Source organism: Sciurus carolinensis, chromosome 16 (genome assembly GCF_902686445.1).
Source record: "Sciurus carolinensis chromosome 16, mSciCar1.2, whole genome shotgun sequence".
Lineage (NCBI taxonomy): Eukaryota > Metazoa > Chordata > Mammalia > Rodentia > Sciuridae > Sciurus > Sciurus carolinensis.
In genome coordinates, this window is record NC_062228.1 from 59,998,527 (window position 1) to 60,014,557 (window position 16,031).

At 41.0% G+C, this 16,031-nt stretch overlaps 1 protein-coding gene across 1 annotated transcript; it reads left to right on the top strand.

Moving 5' to 3' along the window:
• Positions 1–2,722: 2,722 nt before the first annotated feature.
• Positions 2,723–16,031, top strand: LOC124966020 (zinc finger protein 432-like). Its single transcript, XM_047527105.1, has 6 exons — positions 2,723–2,820; positions 3,792–3,974; positions 6,593–6,818; positions 8,957–9,083; positions 9,343–9,432; positions 11,961–16,031. The coding sequence occupies exons 3-6, from the start codon at positions 6,648–6,650 to the stop codon at positions 13,652–13,654; spliced, it is 2,082 nt and encodes a 693-aa protein (XP_047383061.1). The 5' UTR covers positions 2,723–2,820; positions 3,792–3,974; positions 6,593–6,647; the 3' UTR covers positions 13,655–16,031.

Genomic DNA, 16,031 nt, shown 5'->3' on the forward strand with positions numbered 1-16,031 from the left:
AACTTTGGATGATGTAGAGGATAATGGGGTGGGATGGGTTGGGGCACAGAAAGAATGAAACAGTATTACCCAATGTATATGTATGATTACATGAATGGTGTGACTCTACATTGTGTACAACCATAGAAATGAAAAGTTGTACCCCAATTGTGTACAATGAATCAAAATGCAGCCTAAAAATAAAAGATTTTAATTAAAAAATATTTATATTTTATCTTTCATATTGCTATATCCATTCAAGCCTTCCTTAGTATGTTTCCAGTTGGTTACTTTGCACTTTGATATCAAATAAAAATACAAATGTTTCTATTCTTCAAAAAGTTCATTTATTCCCCACATTCAGGAAGTTTCTACTTATCTCTTGATGGAGTAAACCTTGGTTCTTCAATTTGTCCTTTCATCTCTAACTTATCCTTGAGCCTTGTCTTAATCCACAATACACCCTCATTTTTTTTTTTTTTGGCCTCTCCATCTCATAAGTTTTTCAAAACACTTCTCATGATTTGCAGTTGCCTCATTTTCTTTGCTTGTTCATTATGTTTTCCTTATCAGGAATGTGAATTCAGTAGAATAAACAATACGTGCTTCTCCAGCACTGACATCAGGGCCAGCACATAGTTAGCATTTAATTAGAATTTGTAGAACTGATTGCAGCCGTCTTAATTTTGGATCAGTTTTTCTTCTACTCTGCTCCTTTCGTCTAACAAGTTTTTGGTTTTTACTATCTTTACATGTTTCACAAGGTGCTATTTGTAGTGTAGCCAAATCTATATTCATTATAAATCATTGTGAATAAATAAGAAGGAAAGATTGATGGGACTAACCCTTGTGATCATTGTGTGGTTAAAATTTATGATCATACTTTTCTCCAAGTATACTAGAGGGGAAATTAGTAGCTCAGGCACACTAAGATGAAGTTTGCCTGGTCGCTGACCGAGCACCCACATTAACATATTGACCTGTAGATGAAGCCCCCAGCAATGGGATTGTCACCATGACAGTTCCAGGAAGGACCAACTAGGGTCAAAAACTTGATGTGAAGAAGTTAAACATCCGATTGATGAAGACTGTAGAAAGTGGACCCCAGTTCTCCTGGTAAACATTAATAAATTTGGAAATAGCATTGTTTCCTTTGTCATTATTTTGCTTGGAGATGATCCCCCCTCTCTCTTGTGTTCTTATTGAGTCTTGTTTTCACAATTCTCTTGCTTGGCTTTTGTGTCTAAATTTTCTTTTGTTCAGATGTAACAGGTTTGGAGCTTCAGTTCCTCACTCCTCTGTGACACTGTGGAGTGCCAAGGAAGCTGAAACTGACATGTTCTCTGGCTTAAATCTAGGTAGGTGTATCTCCTGGCTGCTTTTTTTCCCTTCTTCTTTTCTTTCTATAAATGAAACTATTTCTGTAGGACCTATGGAGAAACAATCTAGGGGTTTCTCCCCAGTTTGACCAAACTGTATCAAATTTCTTTTTCCTTTTTACATCCTTTTGCTTTTTTTTTTTCACTTATGGTGGGCCTAACTTGGCCAGCTGGGATCTAAGCAGGCGCCCTGGCTTGTCTGCTGGTAAGGATGACACTGGAAAGATGATCACGATGATGGAGACAGACAGAATGATGGGAACACAAATTCAAGAGGATAATTATATAATCTGGACCCACTGTGCTGACCCCCACATGCTGTCTTTCCCAAGAAGCGATTTAACTGCCTGGCTTTAGTGGACAAGATATGGTACATTCTCAGCAAACTACCTGTTATCTGTAGGGAGAAATTCTCAGGCTGGGAATGATGTTAAGGATACAAGTTACCCTGAAAGGGCAGGGGTGGCAGGGGAGAGATTTTGTGACACACAGACCAGATCCCAGAATCCTGAGAGAAAAAGATCATTCCCCATAAACATGAAATCTGAAACAGGTTCTAATTAGAACCAATCGGCACAGGCCAAAGTGAACTAGAATGGCAGTGGGGACTTGAAAATCTGATGTCATCCTGCTGTCAGTCAAAAGTCAAGGTGGACCTGGGCCCCTCCCCAAAATAAAACCAGAGCGCAGGAAAGGCACTGTCCCTGTCCTTATAGAGGTGTCCTTTCCCTTCCATAAATGCACCCTGCCTGTTACTCTGAGTAACAGTCTGAAATCTTCCTGACTTGACGGTGAGACTCCCCGTCTGAATGGAGGCAGCCTCGCGGGAGGCCCCGGCAGGGTAACGACAGTCACCCTTCCGTTCACTCGGTCTGGCGTCCCAGGGCGCCGCTCCCCTGCGGCAGCAGCCGCCTTCTCGGTCGCGCTTCCCTGGGCGCCACCTCATAGCCCCACACTGCGGCTCCCACGTACGCCGGTTCTTTGGTCCAGCACGTTTTCACACGGCGTCTGAAACGGTTCGCTTTTGGAATAGCGAGGAGGCGCCCAAAGGCCGTCTGAAGTTCCACCACCCGCAAGGGCGGCAGCGACGCCTTTCCCGGGCGCGGGCTCTGGCCTTCCAGGTTTGAGCCACGTGCCGCACGGGAGAAGAGCTTGCCCACGGCCATGTCTGCCGTGTGTGAGCGCGAGCAGCGGACGACCTCTCCATTCCCGGCCGGGGCTTGGTGCTCGGCCGCCGGACGAGCGGCGGCGCTCGCGGGTCCCAGGAGCCAGGGTGGCCGCCTCCCTGCCTGTACGGCAGGTGCCCAAAGATGGCGGGACCCGTGCGCTGCAGCGGCGCTATTCATGACGTCACAAGACAGAGCCGGAAGCCGCGGTCAGCGGTCGCTTCGCCATAGAAACGCCGCTGACCGCGGGCCCCGGTCGTTTCGAGGGGGAACCGAAGGGCAGGAAGTTCGGGAAAGTAAGTTCTGCCCTTCTTGGCCGCCGCGGGATCGGAGGGGCCCGGGTCGGTTGGGGTCCCCAAGAGCGCCGGGAGGGAGCGTTCCCTGCGCCCCTGCAGGCCATCGCGCCTCGGCGGCGGCGGGGCGGCGGCGGGGCGGCGGGGCGGCGGCGGCGCGGCGACCCGGGGGGCGGGCCCAGCGGACGTCTTCCTCGGGGCGGCTCGGGGCGGCTCGGGGCGGGGTGGGGCGGGCTCCGGACGCCAGTGATTGGAAGTCGGAGCCGCAGGCCGCCGGGGGCCCTGGGGCGGGGCTGCGGGGCGCTCGGCCTGCGCGGCTGGGTGGCCGCCCGCCGGGGTGCGGTTGCCGGTGCCGGCCGCCTCTCCAACCCTGAGCCTTGCACGGAGCCCCGCCGTGCTGAGCCCAGGAGTGCAAATGCGGGGGCTGGTGAATGGTTCGGACGTCTAAGATTAGTGTTTTCTGTTGGCTTTTAATCTTTCCCCTGGCAAGTTTACTGACTATTTCCTGGCAGATTCTGTATGAGTATAAATGGAAATATAGGTTCAATATTTTTATGAATTGTTTTTTAGATTTATATTTATGGCTCATGCTCTTTCTGTTTTTTTTTTTTTTTTTTTTTTTTTGGTGTTCATCGTTTTTCATGTTGAAGTCTATGCACAAACAGGGCACATTTTTAAAGAGGTTATGTAGGCAACATAGTCTGCCTGGGCTCATCTCTAAAACTGATTTGAGAATTACTTGCCCCTCAGACCTGTGCTGGGCAGATTCTCCTTTGTCACCTTCCTTTGAAATTCATATTCCTCCTCCAGTTCAAGGGGAAGACCTTGCTCCCACACAACCAAAGGCATATATTTTGGTTGGCTGAAGTTTGAAATCTGGGGAACCAAATAAAGAGTCTTAAATATTTGGGACCATGTATTAAGTTGAGTGCATAGGAAGAGAATGCACTCTTAAAAGTTGTTTTGCTCTTCAGTCCACAGGTCCTGGCAAGGGCAGGAAGTGAATGAAGAGTTGGTTCCAGGACCTAAATATCATTTCTGGAGACACCCTTCACTGATGACTGGGATTTCTTACTAGAATATTAGGGCAGATACAGAAGAGACAGAGTATCCCAGTTAGCCACTTAACTAGACAGAAGAAAATGATCAATGTTCAGGTGACTTTTGTCTTGTTTTATTCAAATTGCCTTATATTTGCTAATAGATTTGCAAATGCCTGTAAATTTTTTTTATCACAAAGTGTCTAGAGAGAAATTAATTTTGACTCTTAACTCCATGAGTTCTTATGATTCCCACTGAGTGACTGATGGAACATCATATATGAATCAAAAGGGTCTTGTGGGTAGCATAAATGTCAGCTTGTGCCTCATAGCTCTGACAGCCACCACCACAGGAGAATCACACTAAATTATAAGAAAGTGATTATGAGGAGTAAGTAGACAAGTTCCTGTGGGAATGATGTCGCTATTTCATGGCATGTAGGTCTTAGGAAAAATTTGATATTCTTTCTAGAGGTGATGAGTGGACACGAACAGTGTTCTTATAAACACAGGGGTATATTTCCTATTGCTGTTTATTATAGGTTCCTCAGAGACACTTGTGGGAATAGACCAAACTTGGGACACAGTTTATCAGGGTTTCAAAGTCAGGTCACTTAGAGGACTCAGCTTTGTGCCTAAGCTTATCTAGGAATAAAATATAGGCCTAGGAAATGGAAGGCTTCCATCTATCTTGAACAGGTGGATTAACTGGCATTTAAGTACAGATTTAGCATTAGCAAATTTTAAGAAATACTGTTGGATAAATGCTTAAGTTCTTGGATTCTTCAGTATTTGTCATTTCAACATACAGAATCCTCTACTTTCAAATTTTTTATCTACTTTTTATTGCTTTTTTTTGGTAATTATATAACATACATTTTAAAGAAAAAAAATTTCAGGGCTGGGGATGTAGCTCAGCTGGTAGAGTGCTTGCCTTGCAAGCACAAGGCCCTGAGTTTGATCCCCAGTACAGTTAAAAAAAAAGAAAAAAGAAAAATTTCAACACTGACATTTATATTAACAAAAAGTAAATTCTCTCTTCAGATGGACAAGGGGATAAATTCCCAGTAACTCAAAAGATTGAGGCTGGAGAATTGATTGAACCCAGGAGTTCAAGATCAGCCTGGGCCACATAGTGAGACCACCTCCATCTAAATAAAAAGGAAAATTTCCTAACTGTATCGTAATTCCCTCATACTGGTTTTGCAAATGTTTGGTAGTTACTCAACTGTCACCAATCATGTGTTTTGTGTACATATGTATGTGTGTTTACAAGTATGTGTACATGTCTGTACATAAGCACATGTATTTTTTTTTTTTTAAATTTAATTTTTTTGTGTGGCACTGGGGATTGAACCCAGGGCCTTGTGCTTGTGAGGCAAGCACTCCACCAACTAAGCTATATCTCCAGCCCACGTATTATTTTTTAAACATTTTTTGCACCAATTGAATCATACTTAAAAGAACATAACCCATTGGCCTAAGATGGTACAGTTTAAAGATGTAAAGGAGTAACAGCTTCAATTGAAGAATGTTCACTATGTAAAACTATATTTGATTATAGACTATAAAAAAGTGAGTTAATATGTATAAAGCATTTAGATGAGTGCCTACTATATGATAAGTGATATGTGGTGTCATTATGCCTTAAGTCCTTCTTAACACTTAATGATGTTACCAAGTTTCATAGCTTGTGGATTATGGTGGTGCACAAGGATCACAAATTCAAGGCCAGACTGGGAAACTTAGATAAGACCTTATCTCAAAATAAAATAAATAAAAAGGACTGGTGATGTGGTTTAGTGGCAGAGCAACCACTTAAAAAAAAAAGCATAATTTTCAGTCTTCTGAGGGGCCTAATGTTCTTTTTCCTTATTTTACATTTTCCTTGTTACATGTAGAGTTGAAATTTTTTGTATAGTTTTTGGTTAGTTGGACTTATTTATTTTGTGAAATGCTTGTCCTTATTTCTATACTAAAAATGTTTTTACTTAGCTTAATAGAGTTTGTTTATATCCACCATTTATTGATCTTTTTTTATTGAAAATATTTTTCTTACCCCTCAGCTTTTCTTTCAGCATTGTTTATTGCCTTTTTCAATGCAAAAGTTTTTATTTTTCCTCTCAAAAATGTTGTTGCTTCTTTTTTCCTTTAGAGGCTTTTGCCTTGTGTATTTTCTAAATGGATTTGTTTCATGTGAAGTAATTCAGACTGTTACAGTAGCATTAAGAACTTGCTTGTCACTCAGTGGTAGAGCACTTGACTAGCATGTGTGAGGCACTGGGTTTAATCCTCAGCACCACATTAAAAAAACAAATAAAATAAAAATACTATGTCCATCTACAACTTAAAAAAAAAAAAAATAGAACTTGCAGCATTCCTGGGTGCAGTGCCACCTGGTAATTCCAGTGGCTTGGGAGGCTGAGGCAGGATGATGAGCAACTTAGCAAGACCCCATCTCAAAATAAAAAAAAAAAAAATAGTAAAAAGGGCTGGGGATGTAGTCCAGTGGTAGAGTGCCTCTGGGTTCAGTCCCTGATACTGGGGGAAAAAATATTGTAGCCTTAAACCAGGAACAGTGACTTGTAGTCGCAGCTGCTTAGGAGGCCGAGGCAAGCTTGGACAACACTGCAAGATTTCATCTCTTTAAAAATATTTTTGAAGCCTTTACTTAGTCTGCGTTTTTTTCTGTGTAATTATCTCTGCAGTAACATGGGGATAAAATGTCTTTTCAGTTTTCCCCTAGGCTTCCCCATCTCAATCTCCCACACTGCTGTATGATTGCAAGCCATGTTGAGACAGAAGAGTGGCTGCTCAGTGTACAAGCAGGTCCCACTTCATTCTCCAGTGGCAGTCAGAGCTAGGCTGCTTTGCCACATGAAGATGCTGCTCTGCACTTCTCTGGATGATACTGTGTTTGTGGAGAAGTCACCTGATAGTACTTATTATCTTTTCTTTGTGGTAATGTTTTTCCAGTGTTTTCACAATTTTACTTTTGCATCAGTGTTGTGTACTTTCCATTTGATGCTTGGCTTTGCTGATTAATGGAACTAATTCTGGTTGTGGCATGTTTTATCAGTTCTGAAAATTGCTTATTCTTCAGATCTTTATATATTTCTTCTCTATTTCAGTATGAATTGTGTGTAGGTTTATATATCACTGTTCTCCATATTTATCAAATTTGCCTTTATATTTTATCTCTCTTTGTGTTTCTGCTGTTGCTGCTGGGTTTCTTTTTTTTATTTTTTTCATTTTAATTTGTTTTTATTGTAAACAAATGGGATACATGTTTCTGTTTGTACATGGAGTAACAGCATACTATTTGCGGAATCATACATTTACATAGGGTAATGATGTTTGATTCATTCTGTTATTTTTTCCTTCCCCCCACCCTTCCCACCCCTCTTTTCCCTCTATACAGTCCCTCCTTCCTCTATTCTTGCCCCCCTCCCACCCCCCATTATGTGTCATCATCTGCTTATCAGCAAGATCATTCGTCCTTTGGTTTTTTGAGAATGGCTTATCTCACTTAGCAAGATATTCTCCAGTTTCATCCATTTGCCTGCAAATGCCATAATTTTATTATTCTTTATAGCTGAGTAATATTCCATTGTATATATATATACCACAGTTTCTTTATCCATTCATCAATTGAAGGACATCTAGGTTGGTTCCACAGTCTGGCTATTGAATTGAGCAGCTGTGAACATTGATGTGGCTGTATCACTGTAGTATGCTGATTTTAAGTCCTTCGGGTATAAACTGAGGAGTGGGATAGCTGGGTCAAATGGTGGTTCCATTCCATGTTTTCTAAGGAATCTCCACACTGCTTTCCAGAGTGACTGCACTAATTTGCAGCTGGGGTTTTTTATCTTATCTTTTTCTTTTTTCTTGTTTTGTTGCGGGTCTTGCTGTGTTGCCAAGGCTGGCCTTAAACTTGTGGGCTCATACAATCCTCCTACCTTGGTTTCCTAAGTAACTGAGACTACAGGTGCACGCCACCATGCTTGGTTTTCTGCTTCATTTTGGTGATTTATTGTTTATTTTTTGATACAAGGGATGGAACTCAGGGGCACTTAACTAGTGAACCACATCTAGCCCTTTTAACAATTTTTTATTTTGAGATGGGGTCTTGCTAAGTTGTTTAGGACCTTACTAAGTTCCTGAGACTGGCCTTGAAATTGAGATCCTTTTGCCTCAGCCTCTAAGTTCCTGGGATTATAGGCAAGTGCCAGTGCACCCTGCTGATTATTTATTTTTTAAAAATACATAATCTAGTTCACTATCTCTTCAGTTTGTCTAATTTAACCTTTCTGTAAATAAATAGATATCTGGATATATAGTTGTGTGTATTCTTCTGTATACATGTATTTAATACATATAGTTTCAAGAATAATTTTTTCAAATTTGATTAGTCTATGACAGTTCCTTTTTTTTGTGTGTGTGGTGTTGGGGTTTGAACCCAGGGCCTTATGCATGCAAGGCAAGCACTCTACCAACTGAGCTATATATGCAGCCCTACAATAGTTCTTATGCTTTATGTATATTTCTACTTTTTTTGTTGCGTTCTGTAATTAAACACTTATATAGTGTCCTGAAGTTCTGGCATCTTGAGTCTCTTACATATTATACTGTGGTGTTAGCCGGGAAGACTCACAGTAGATAGAGCAATGTGTTGTATTTGTCTGGATGTCACCAGCCTTTAATTTTTTCCTTCTTTTTTTTTTTGGTGCTGTTGGGGATTGAACCCCAGGGTCTGGTGCAGGTCAGGCAAGCACTGTACCCACTGAGCCACATTCACAGCAGTATTTAATATTTTGATTGTCAATAGATGCTGAAATGAAAAATTATACATAAAATTCGTTTTTAAAGAGCGAAGTTAATGGCTGCATGTTTTAAACCTTACACTTTGTTGGGTGAATAGCTCACTGCACAATTGTAGAATATCTGGAGAGTGATTCTATACTATGTATTAAAAATACAGTAGGCTTATATATTCACTCTATTTATCTTATTATGAGCAGCACAACTTCCTTTACATTCTTTATGAATTAGTAAAATAATAACACTCAAATTTAACCAGGATTCTATTATTTCAGGAGTTGCTGACACTGGAGGATGTGACTGTGCCTTTCACCCTGGAGGAGTGGCAGCTCCTGGGCCCTGCTCAGAAGGATCTGTACCGACATGTGATGTTGGAGAACTATAGCAACCTGGTGTCAGTGGGTGAGGACAGCTGCCCTGTGCAGCTCAGGGGGTGCCAGTCTGTGGCCTTCCCTTTAATAGCTGCTTAATGAACCAGAGCCTTTGTCATGCTTTCTTGTAGTAGATTCTTGGTTCTAGGCAAGAGGGTATAATGTGTTGTCTCCTAAGAGAAAAGCCTCTGCTTTGCAGATGGAAAAGCTGTCTTAAGCATAACCTCTCCCATATTGACACATCTCAGCCCAATAGCTATGTCAAGTCTTTTCTCATTTCACACAAACAGGGTGTCCAGTCAGTAAGTCAGCCCTCTCCAAGTTGGAACGAGGGGAAGAACCTTGGACAGATGAAGAAATGCACAGTTGGATCTCTCCAGGTGAGTGAGAACCAGAAAGATGTTTAACCACAGAATCATATTTTGGGCAGTCAGAAAAAGCCACCTGGGTGTCTGAGTATACAGAAACACAGCTTCCTTGGATCTCTTTCCCCATTTCAGAATGTTTCTTTTAGGTCTTGAGAGGGAAATATATCCTTTTGTTGTCTTTGGAGATCTGATTCCTGCCTATTTCATCTTGCTTTTTGTTTGTTTTGCCTAATTTTGTTCTTCCTTGGATTCTTTCAACCTGACATTTTAAATCATTTTTTTCTCTTCACTTTTTTTATACCAGTCACAGTGTCTCTGTCTGTTCTTTCCACCTTCCTATGGAATTCCACCTTCCAGACCATGCTCCATGTAGAGATCTGTGAACTTATCATCTGTCTGACTTGTGCTTTCCTGCTCCATTGGGAAGTACCAATTTCTCTTCCAAACTTCCAAACCCACCATGTATATTACGTCTTCACTGTAACTTGATCTTACTGTAAAGCTAAGTGATTCCTTAGCTTCTTTTCCCCCATTCTGAGGTTCTTCAGTGATTTTTCCGTTTTATTTGTTTTTATAATCCTTAAATTTGGTCTTTGTCCCATGATTAAGCTTTCTCTGTTCTCTGAATGAGACTTCCAAATCGGTATCTCCCTTAATAGTGCCTAATATACACTTTAGTTCTACATGTTTTGCTTTTATCCATGGCAGCTGGCCTGTGTTTCTAGCTTCTGAGTGAGAAATAGGAATCACCTTCCCTCCACAAAAACCCATCTCACCAGGATTGGGTTATAGTTCTGTGGTAGAGTGCTTGCCTAGTGAAAGAATGAGGCGACGCCAACTGTCCGTCCACCGGAGAAGTTCTGCTTTTTTCAGAGAATGTGCACACTTTTACAGAGTGGAGAGAAGTCTCATAGGCCAGGGTATGGGACGGGACGGTAGGTGATTGGGCAAGCTTTGTCACTAGGGGATTGAGGCAGGGCGGTGGAGAGTGATTGGGTGCGGGGCCGCACTGGCGGGAAACTGACACTCCGGAAAAGAAGCAGGATATGTGCCATATTGCCGAGGTGTGGTCCCAAGGGGGGGGGGGAGCTTTTGCAGCTGCTTGTGGGGGGTTAGGCCTTATTCCTAGCTTGTGTAAAGCACTGTGTTCAGTCCTCAGCACCACATAAAAATAAATAATAAAATAAAGGTATTTCTTTTTTTCTTTTTTTTTTTTTTTTGGGTGCTGGGGATCGAACCTAGGGCCTTGTGCTTATAAAGCAAGCACTCTACCAACTGAACTATCTCCCCAGCCCCTAAAGGTATTTCTTAAAAAGCCCATCTCACCATCCTTTTCATGCTGGTGGCATCTTGTGTGTTATAAAGTCCTTTCTACACATGAATTTAGCCAATTTAGGGTTAATATTATCTAAATTTAAATAATCCTAAGATGCATTTCTCTTATTATGGCTAAAAGTAAAAATAAAAACCATTTCGAAGTTTATGCTAGACAATGTACATGTTATTCTGCATGTTCTCTCATGGTAGTGTTCCCCATCTCACTATGAGACACTTTCACATCTCCATTGGTTCAAACCCCATAGCAAAATACTCCTATTTACTCATTTACTACTCTCTCCTTGAAGTCATCATTTAGCTTTATTTTTTCTTTATACAGATATATTCTGATTTTGCCCCATTTCCATCAACTGCTCCTTCAAACCACATTTTAACTATTTCCAATGTTCTTCTTTCTTCATTTCCTCATTTATTCATTTCCCCAACTGGAATCTGAGATCAGTGGGAATATGGCATATTTTCTATATCTTAAACATTAGTAGAGTATTTTGTTTTGGACTTTCTAGGGATCGAACCCAATGGCACTCTACCACTGAAGTACATTTTAGATTTTTTTATTCTTTGTAGTGCTGGGGATCAAATCCAGTCCATTCTATTTTTTAATTTGGGAAAGCATCTTGCTAAGTTTCTCAAACTGACCTTGAATTTGAAATTCTCTTGTTTCAGCATTCCAAGTAGGTAAGATTACAGGGTGTGCCCCTGTGTCCAACCAGTAGAGTATTCTGTACATGGGAAACATTTAATAGTTATGGAATGAATAAGCAGAGTCATCATCATTTTTGATCAGTGTCTTTTCCATTTTTATGGTCTGATAATCTCTCCAACTTCTGTGAAACAGTGTTCCTCTAAACCCTCTCATTTGCTCACAACGATGACTTGCTTATATTTTACTGCGTATGTGTGTTTCACAAGATCCTACATTGAAAGCAGCCAAAATTATATAGATTGTCAACTACTGAAATGTACATATGGTTTTAAATTTTTGGCTTATTCATATTGTGATTTTACCAATAAGTTATAGAAATAAGGAACAATTGTACATGGAGTTTTTTTTGTCTTGTTATAGTATTTTCACTAAAAAGTTTTTTTTCTAAACTTGCAGTGCTGGGTATTGAACCAAGGGTCTCACTCATGGGCAAGTGCTCTTTTATGTTTTATTCCACACAAGTTATGAAAAGATTCATTGTTCTCTTGTTTTCTAGAAAATGACAGAGTTGATCATCTTCAGAGTCACTCAGAAAATCAAAGAATGCTGAAGAGTGTGGAAAACTATCATGAACTTCAAACCAAAAGTAATTTTCCTTTCAAAGAGAATCATAATAGGGTTGAGTTATATATAAGGACTTTGAAGTCAAATTTAAGTTTAGTCAACCAAAACAAAAACTATGACATGAAGAACTCTACTAAATTAAAGGAAAATGTGAAATCATTTGTGAAAGAGAAGTATGAGGAATTCCATTCTGCAGTTAAGTTTCCTGTAAGTGGAAAACCTGTTAGTGGTAAGTCCCAAGTCATTAAGCATCAGAGAGTTCATGAAATAGATAAAACCCATGTGTGCAGTGAATGTGGGAAAGCCTTTTTCAAGAAGTCTCAGCTCACTGATCATGAGAGAGTGCATACAGGAGAGAAACCTTATGGGTGCAATATGTGTGCCAAAGTATTCTCTAGAAAGTCCAGGCTGAATGAGCATCAGAGAATTCATAAAAGAGAGAAATCCTTTATATGCAGTGAGTGTGGAAAAGTCTTTACTATGAAGAGCCGATTGATTGAACATCAGCGAACTCATACTGGAGAGAAACCCTATGTGTGCAATGAATGTGGAAAAGGCTTCCCAGGCAAGCGTAATCTTATTGTACATCAGCGTAACCATACAGGAGAGAAGTCCTATGTGTGTAGTGAGTGTGGAAAAGGCTTCACTGTGAAGAGCATGCTCATTATACATCAGCGAACTCATACAGGAGAAAAGCCCTATATATGTAGTGAATGTGGGAAAGGTTTTACCACAAAGCACTATGTCATCATACATCAACGAAATCATACAGGAGAGAAACCGTATATATGCAATGAATGTGGGAAAGGCTTCACTATGAAGAGTCGTCTGATTGAACATCAGCGAACTCATACTGGAGAAAAGCCCTATGTATGTAATGAATGTGGAAAAGGATTTCCCAGGAAGAGTAATCTCATTGTACATCAGAGAAATCATACAGTAGAGAAGTCCTATCTATGTAATGATTGTGGAAAAGGCTTCACTGTGAAGAGTATGCTCATCATACATCAGCGAACTCATACTGGAGAGAAGCCCTATATCTGTAGTGAATGTGGGAAAGGCTTCCCCTTGAAAAGTCGACTGATTGTACATCAGCGAACTCATACTGGAGAGAAACCTTACAAATGCAGTGAATGTGGGAAGGGGTTCATTGTGAATAGTGGACTGATGTTACATCAGCGAACTCATACTGGGGAGAAACCCTACATATGCAATGAATGTGGAAAAGGTTTTGCCTTTAAGAGCAACCTTGTGGTACATCAGCGAACTCATACTGGTGAGAAACCTTTTATGTGCAGTGAATGTGGAAAAGGCTTCACCATGAAACGCTATCTTGTTGTACATCAGCAAATTCATATAGCAGAAAAATCCTACATATGTAATGAATGTGGAAAAGGCTTTTCCGTGGAAACTGAGCTCAGTTTACACAAGCAGGTTCATACTGGAGAAAAACCATATGCATGTAATGAATGTGGTAAAGGCTTCACTGTAAAAAGTCGCCTAGTAGTTCATCAGCGAACTCATACTGGAGAGAAACCCTTTGTATGCAGTGAATGTGGGAAAGGCTTCTCCTCAAAGAGAAATCTTATTGTACATCAGCGAATACATAACGGAAATAAACCCTAACGGTGTAATGCACATGGTAATGCCTTCAGGTAGAAAACGCCTTGTGCAATATCCAAGATTTCACATAGAAAATACTTCTTTATGTATAGTGAGTGGAAAAATTTTACACACCTTCCATCTCATCTACCAAGGAACTTACATGGGAGATGAACCATATTAACTGTGGGAAAACCTTCAACATGAATTCAGTGCTTAAGTTCCATGTTGTACCCAGTGTTCATCAAAGAATTCATACAAGGGAGAAGAGACTGATTCACTGATTGGGGGACCATGCTCTCCTGTCAGACTTCATCAAAAATATGACAGTAGTAATTCTTTGCACAGACTCTCAACTCATTACATTCAAATTCATGCAAGGGCAAACTGTGTTAGTACTTTGAACTCATCAAATATCACTGCTTCTACCACATATGAATATTTAGCCTAGAGCAGTCTGTTCATAGATTTTCACCCTTGAGACATTGTGGAATTTCCATAGGTGTGAAAATTTAATGAATACAGAGAAAGTATTAGTGCCTTCAGTAATTACCTCACTTTACATGTGAAAAAAATAGAAAAACACTGATACATTTAGGGCAGAAGTCTTGAAAAGTCTATGAGATAAATGGGGAGACTAGAAAGGCCTTCTAGGATAAAATAAAAACTCTCATTAATTATCAAAATAGATACATCAGTGAGCTCATACATAGTAGCAACATAATGATCATAAGAAAGCCATTACCTAGCAGTAAAACCTTAGTTGTGAGGTATTTTACTCTGGACAAAAAAAATTTTCAAATGGCAGGATCTCAGTGATATGTTCTGCTGCTTTATCTGTTATTAATGCACACAGAAATAAAACTTAAGGTCACAGTAAATGTGGAATGACTTTTTCAGGGGTGGATTCTGGGGATTTAACTCAGGGGCACTTTATCACTAAGCTATATCCCCAGCCCTTTTTAATTTTTATTTTGAGACAAGGTCTCACTGAGTTTCTGAGACTGACCTTAAACTTGCAATCCTCTTGCCTTAGTCTCCAGAGTCACTGGGATTACAGGCATGTGCCACCATGCCCTGAAATGTGGAATGGCTTTAGCAAAATGTCAAAATTGATGAAGTAAAGAAGTTTCATGAAAATGATATATATTGGAAGGCTATCAGAGGTCTAAAGTCATCATACTTGATGCCATTTTGGGACAGGGTAACCTGAATAATGTTCTCAATTATCCATAATTTTAAAGTGAAGTGTTTTAATCACTTATTAATTAGTATTGCCCACCAATCCCCTTCTGTTTACCCATTTATTAGCCGCAATCACCTGCCATCTACCAGCATATTACCTGCCTTTTGAGTGCAGATTGCTCACTGACCACTGCCTATCAACCACCAATTGCCCATTTGCCTGCCCATTGCCTACTGCCTGCTGCTAGCCTGCAGATCACCAGCAGATCACCTGTTGCCTTCTTTTGCCTGGAAGCCCATCATCAACAATATCTGTAGGTTTGGTTACACATGGCTGCTGCCATTTTGGGACAACAGCCAGGGCCTGCAGGCTTGCTACCATAGCCACTGCCATCGCAGGCCATGGCCACCTTGGCCTAGGGACCCAGACCAGACCTGGAGATATATTGGGGTACCTGCAGGTCTGGTTGCACCTGAGATCTTTCTGCTTGGTGTGGTAGTAGCTTCCATCTGGCTGCCTCTTTGCAGGGTTGTTCCTTTGAGTGTATTCCTGGTGGTCTCTCTGCAAGTTGAAGGGACATTTAGATCTTGGAACTGCAGCCAGACAGGGCCTGGGGAAGCTAAAGCCCAGTTCCATCAGATTGATGCTGGTTTTGCATGGGCCAGTCCAGGTCTGGCAAACCTGTGGAAAGGTAGAGAGTAGGGACAGTTTCCTGGGGGAGCACAGGTTGAAGAAACCTGGTGCTCTCCAGCTCAGTGAGCCCTGAAGTGTGCAGGGATGAAGGGGCTGGCTACAGCAGGTGGGAAAATTGTAACAGGGTATGAGGGCATCTTGCTATCGGCTCACCCATGCAACTAGCACCCACTGGACTGGAGCTAACATCAAATGTCAGATGACCCCACCTATCAGTGGAGAATGGAAGCTGAGAAAACCTTTGAAAGCCAACAGAAGCAATCATTCAATTTTCCATTGAGATTTTCCTTTTTTTTTGTTCTTTTTTCACCGCTCTCACACCTCTACCATCTTTGAATCCACATATTTTTCATGCATCAAATTTACTGAGGAATGAGATGTCCAAATACTCTTGACAGTTTTGTTGTTTATTCTTATATTTTTACTTTTTAAAAAAAAGTTCATTTTTTTTCCTCTCATCTGTCTCCCTCGATTCTTTCTCACTTCTTTCATACTAACAACCAACCTCTACTAATTCCTCCC

Coding starts and splice junctions, on each gene's coding strand:
- LOC124966020 (XM_047527105.1), top strand. CDS start 6,648: ATGTTGAGACAGAAGAGTGGCTGCTCAGTGTACAAGCAGGTCCCACTT. Junction 6,819..8,956: donor CTTATTATCTTTTCTTTGTG/GTAATGTTTTTC, acceptor CTATTATTTCAG/GAGTTGCTGACACTGGAGGA. Junction 9,084..9,342: donor TAGCAACCTGGTGTCAGTGG/GTGAGGACAGCT, acceptor TCACACAAACAG/GGTGTCCAGTCAGTAAGTCA.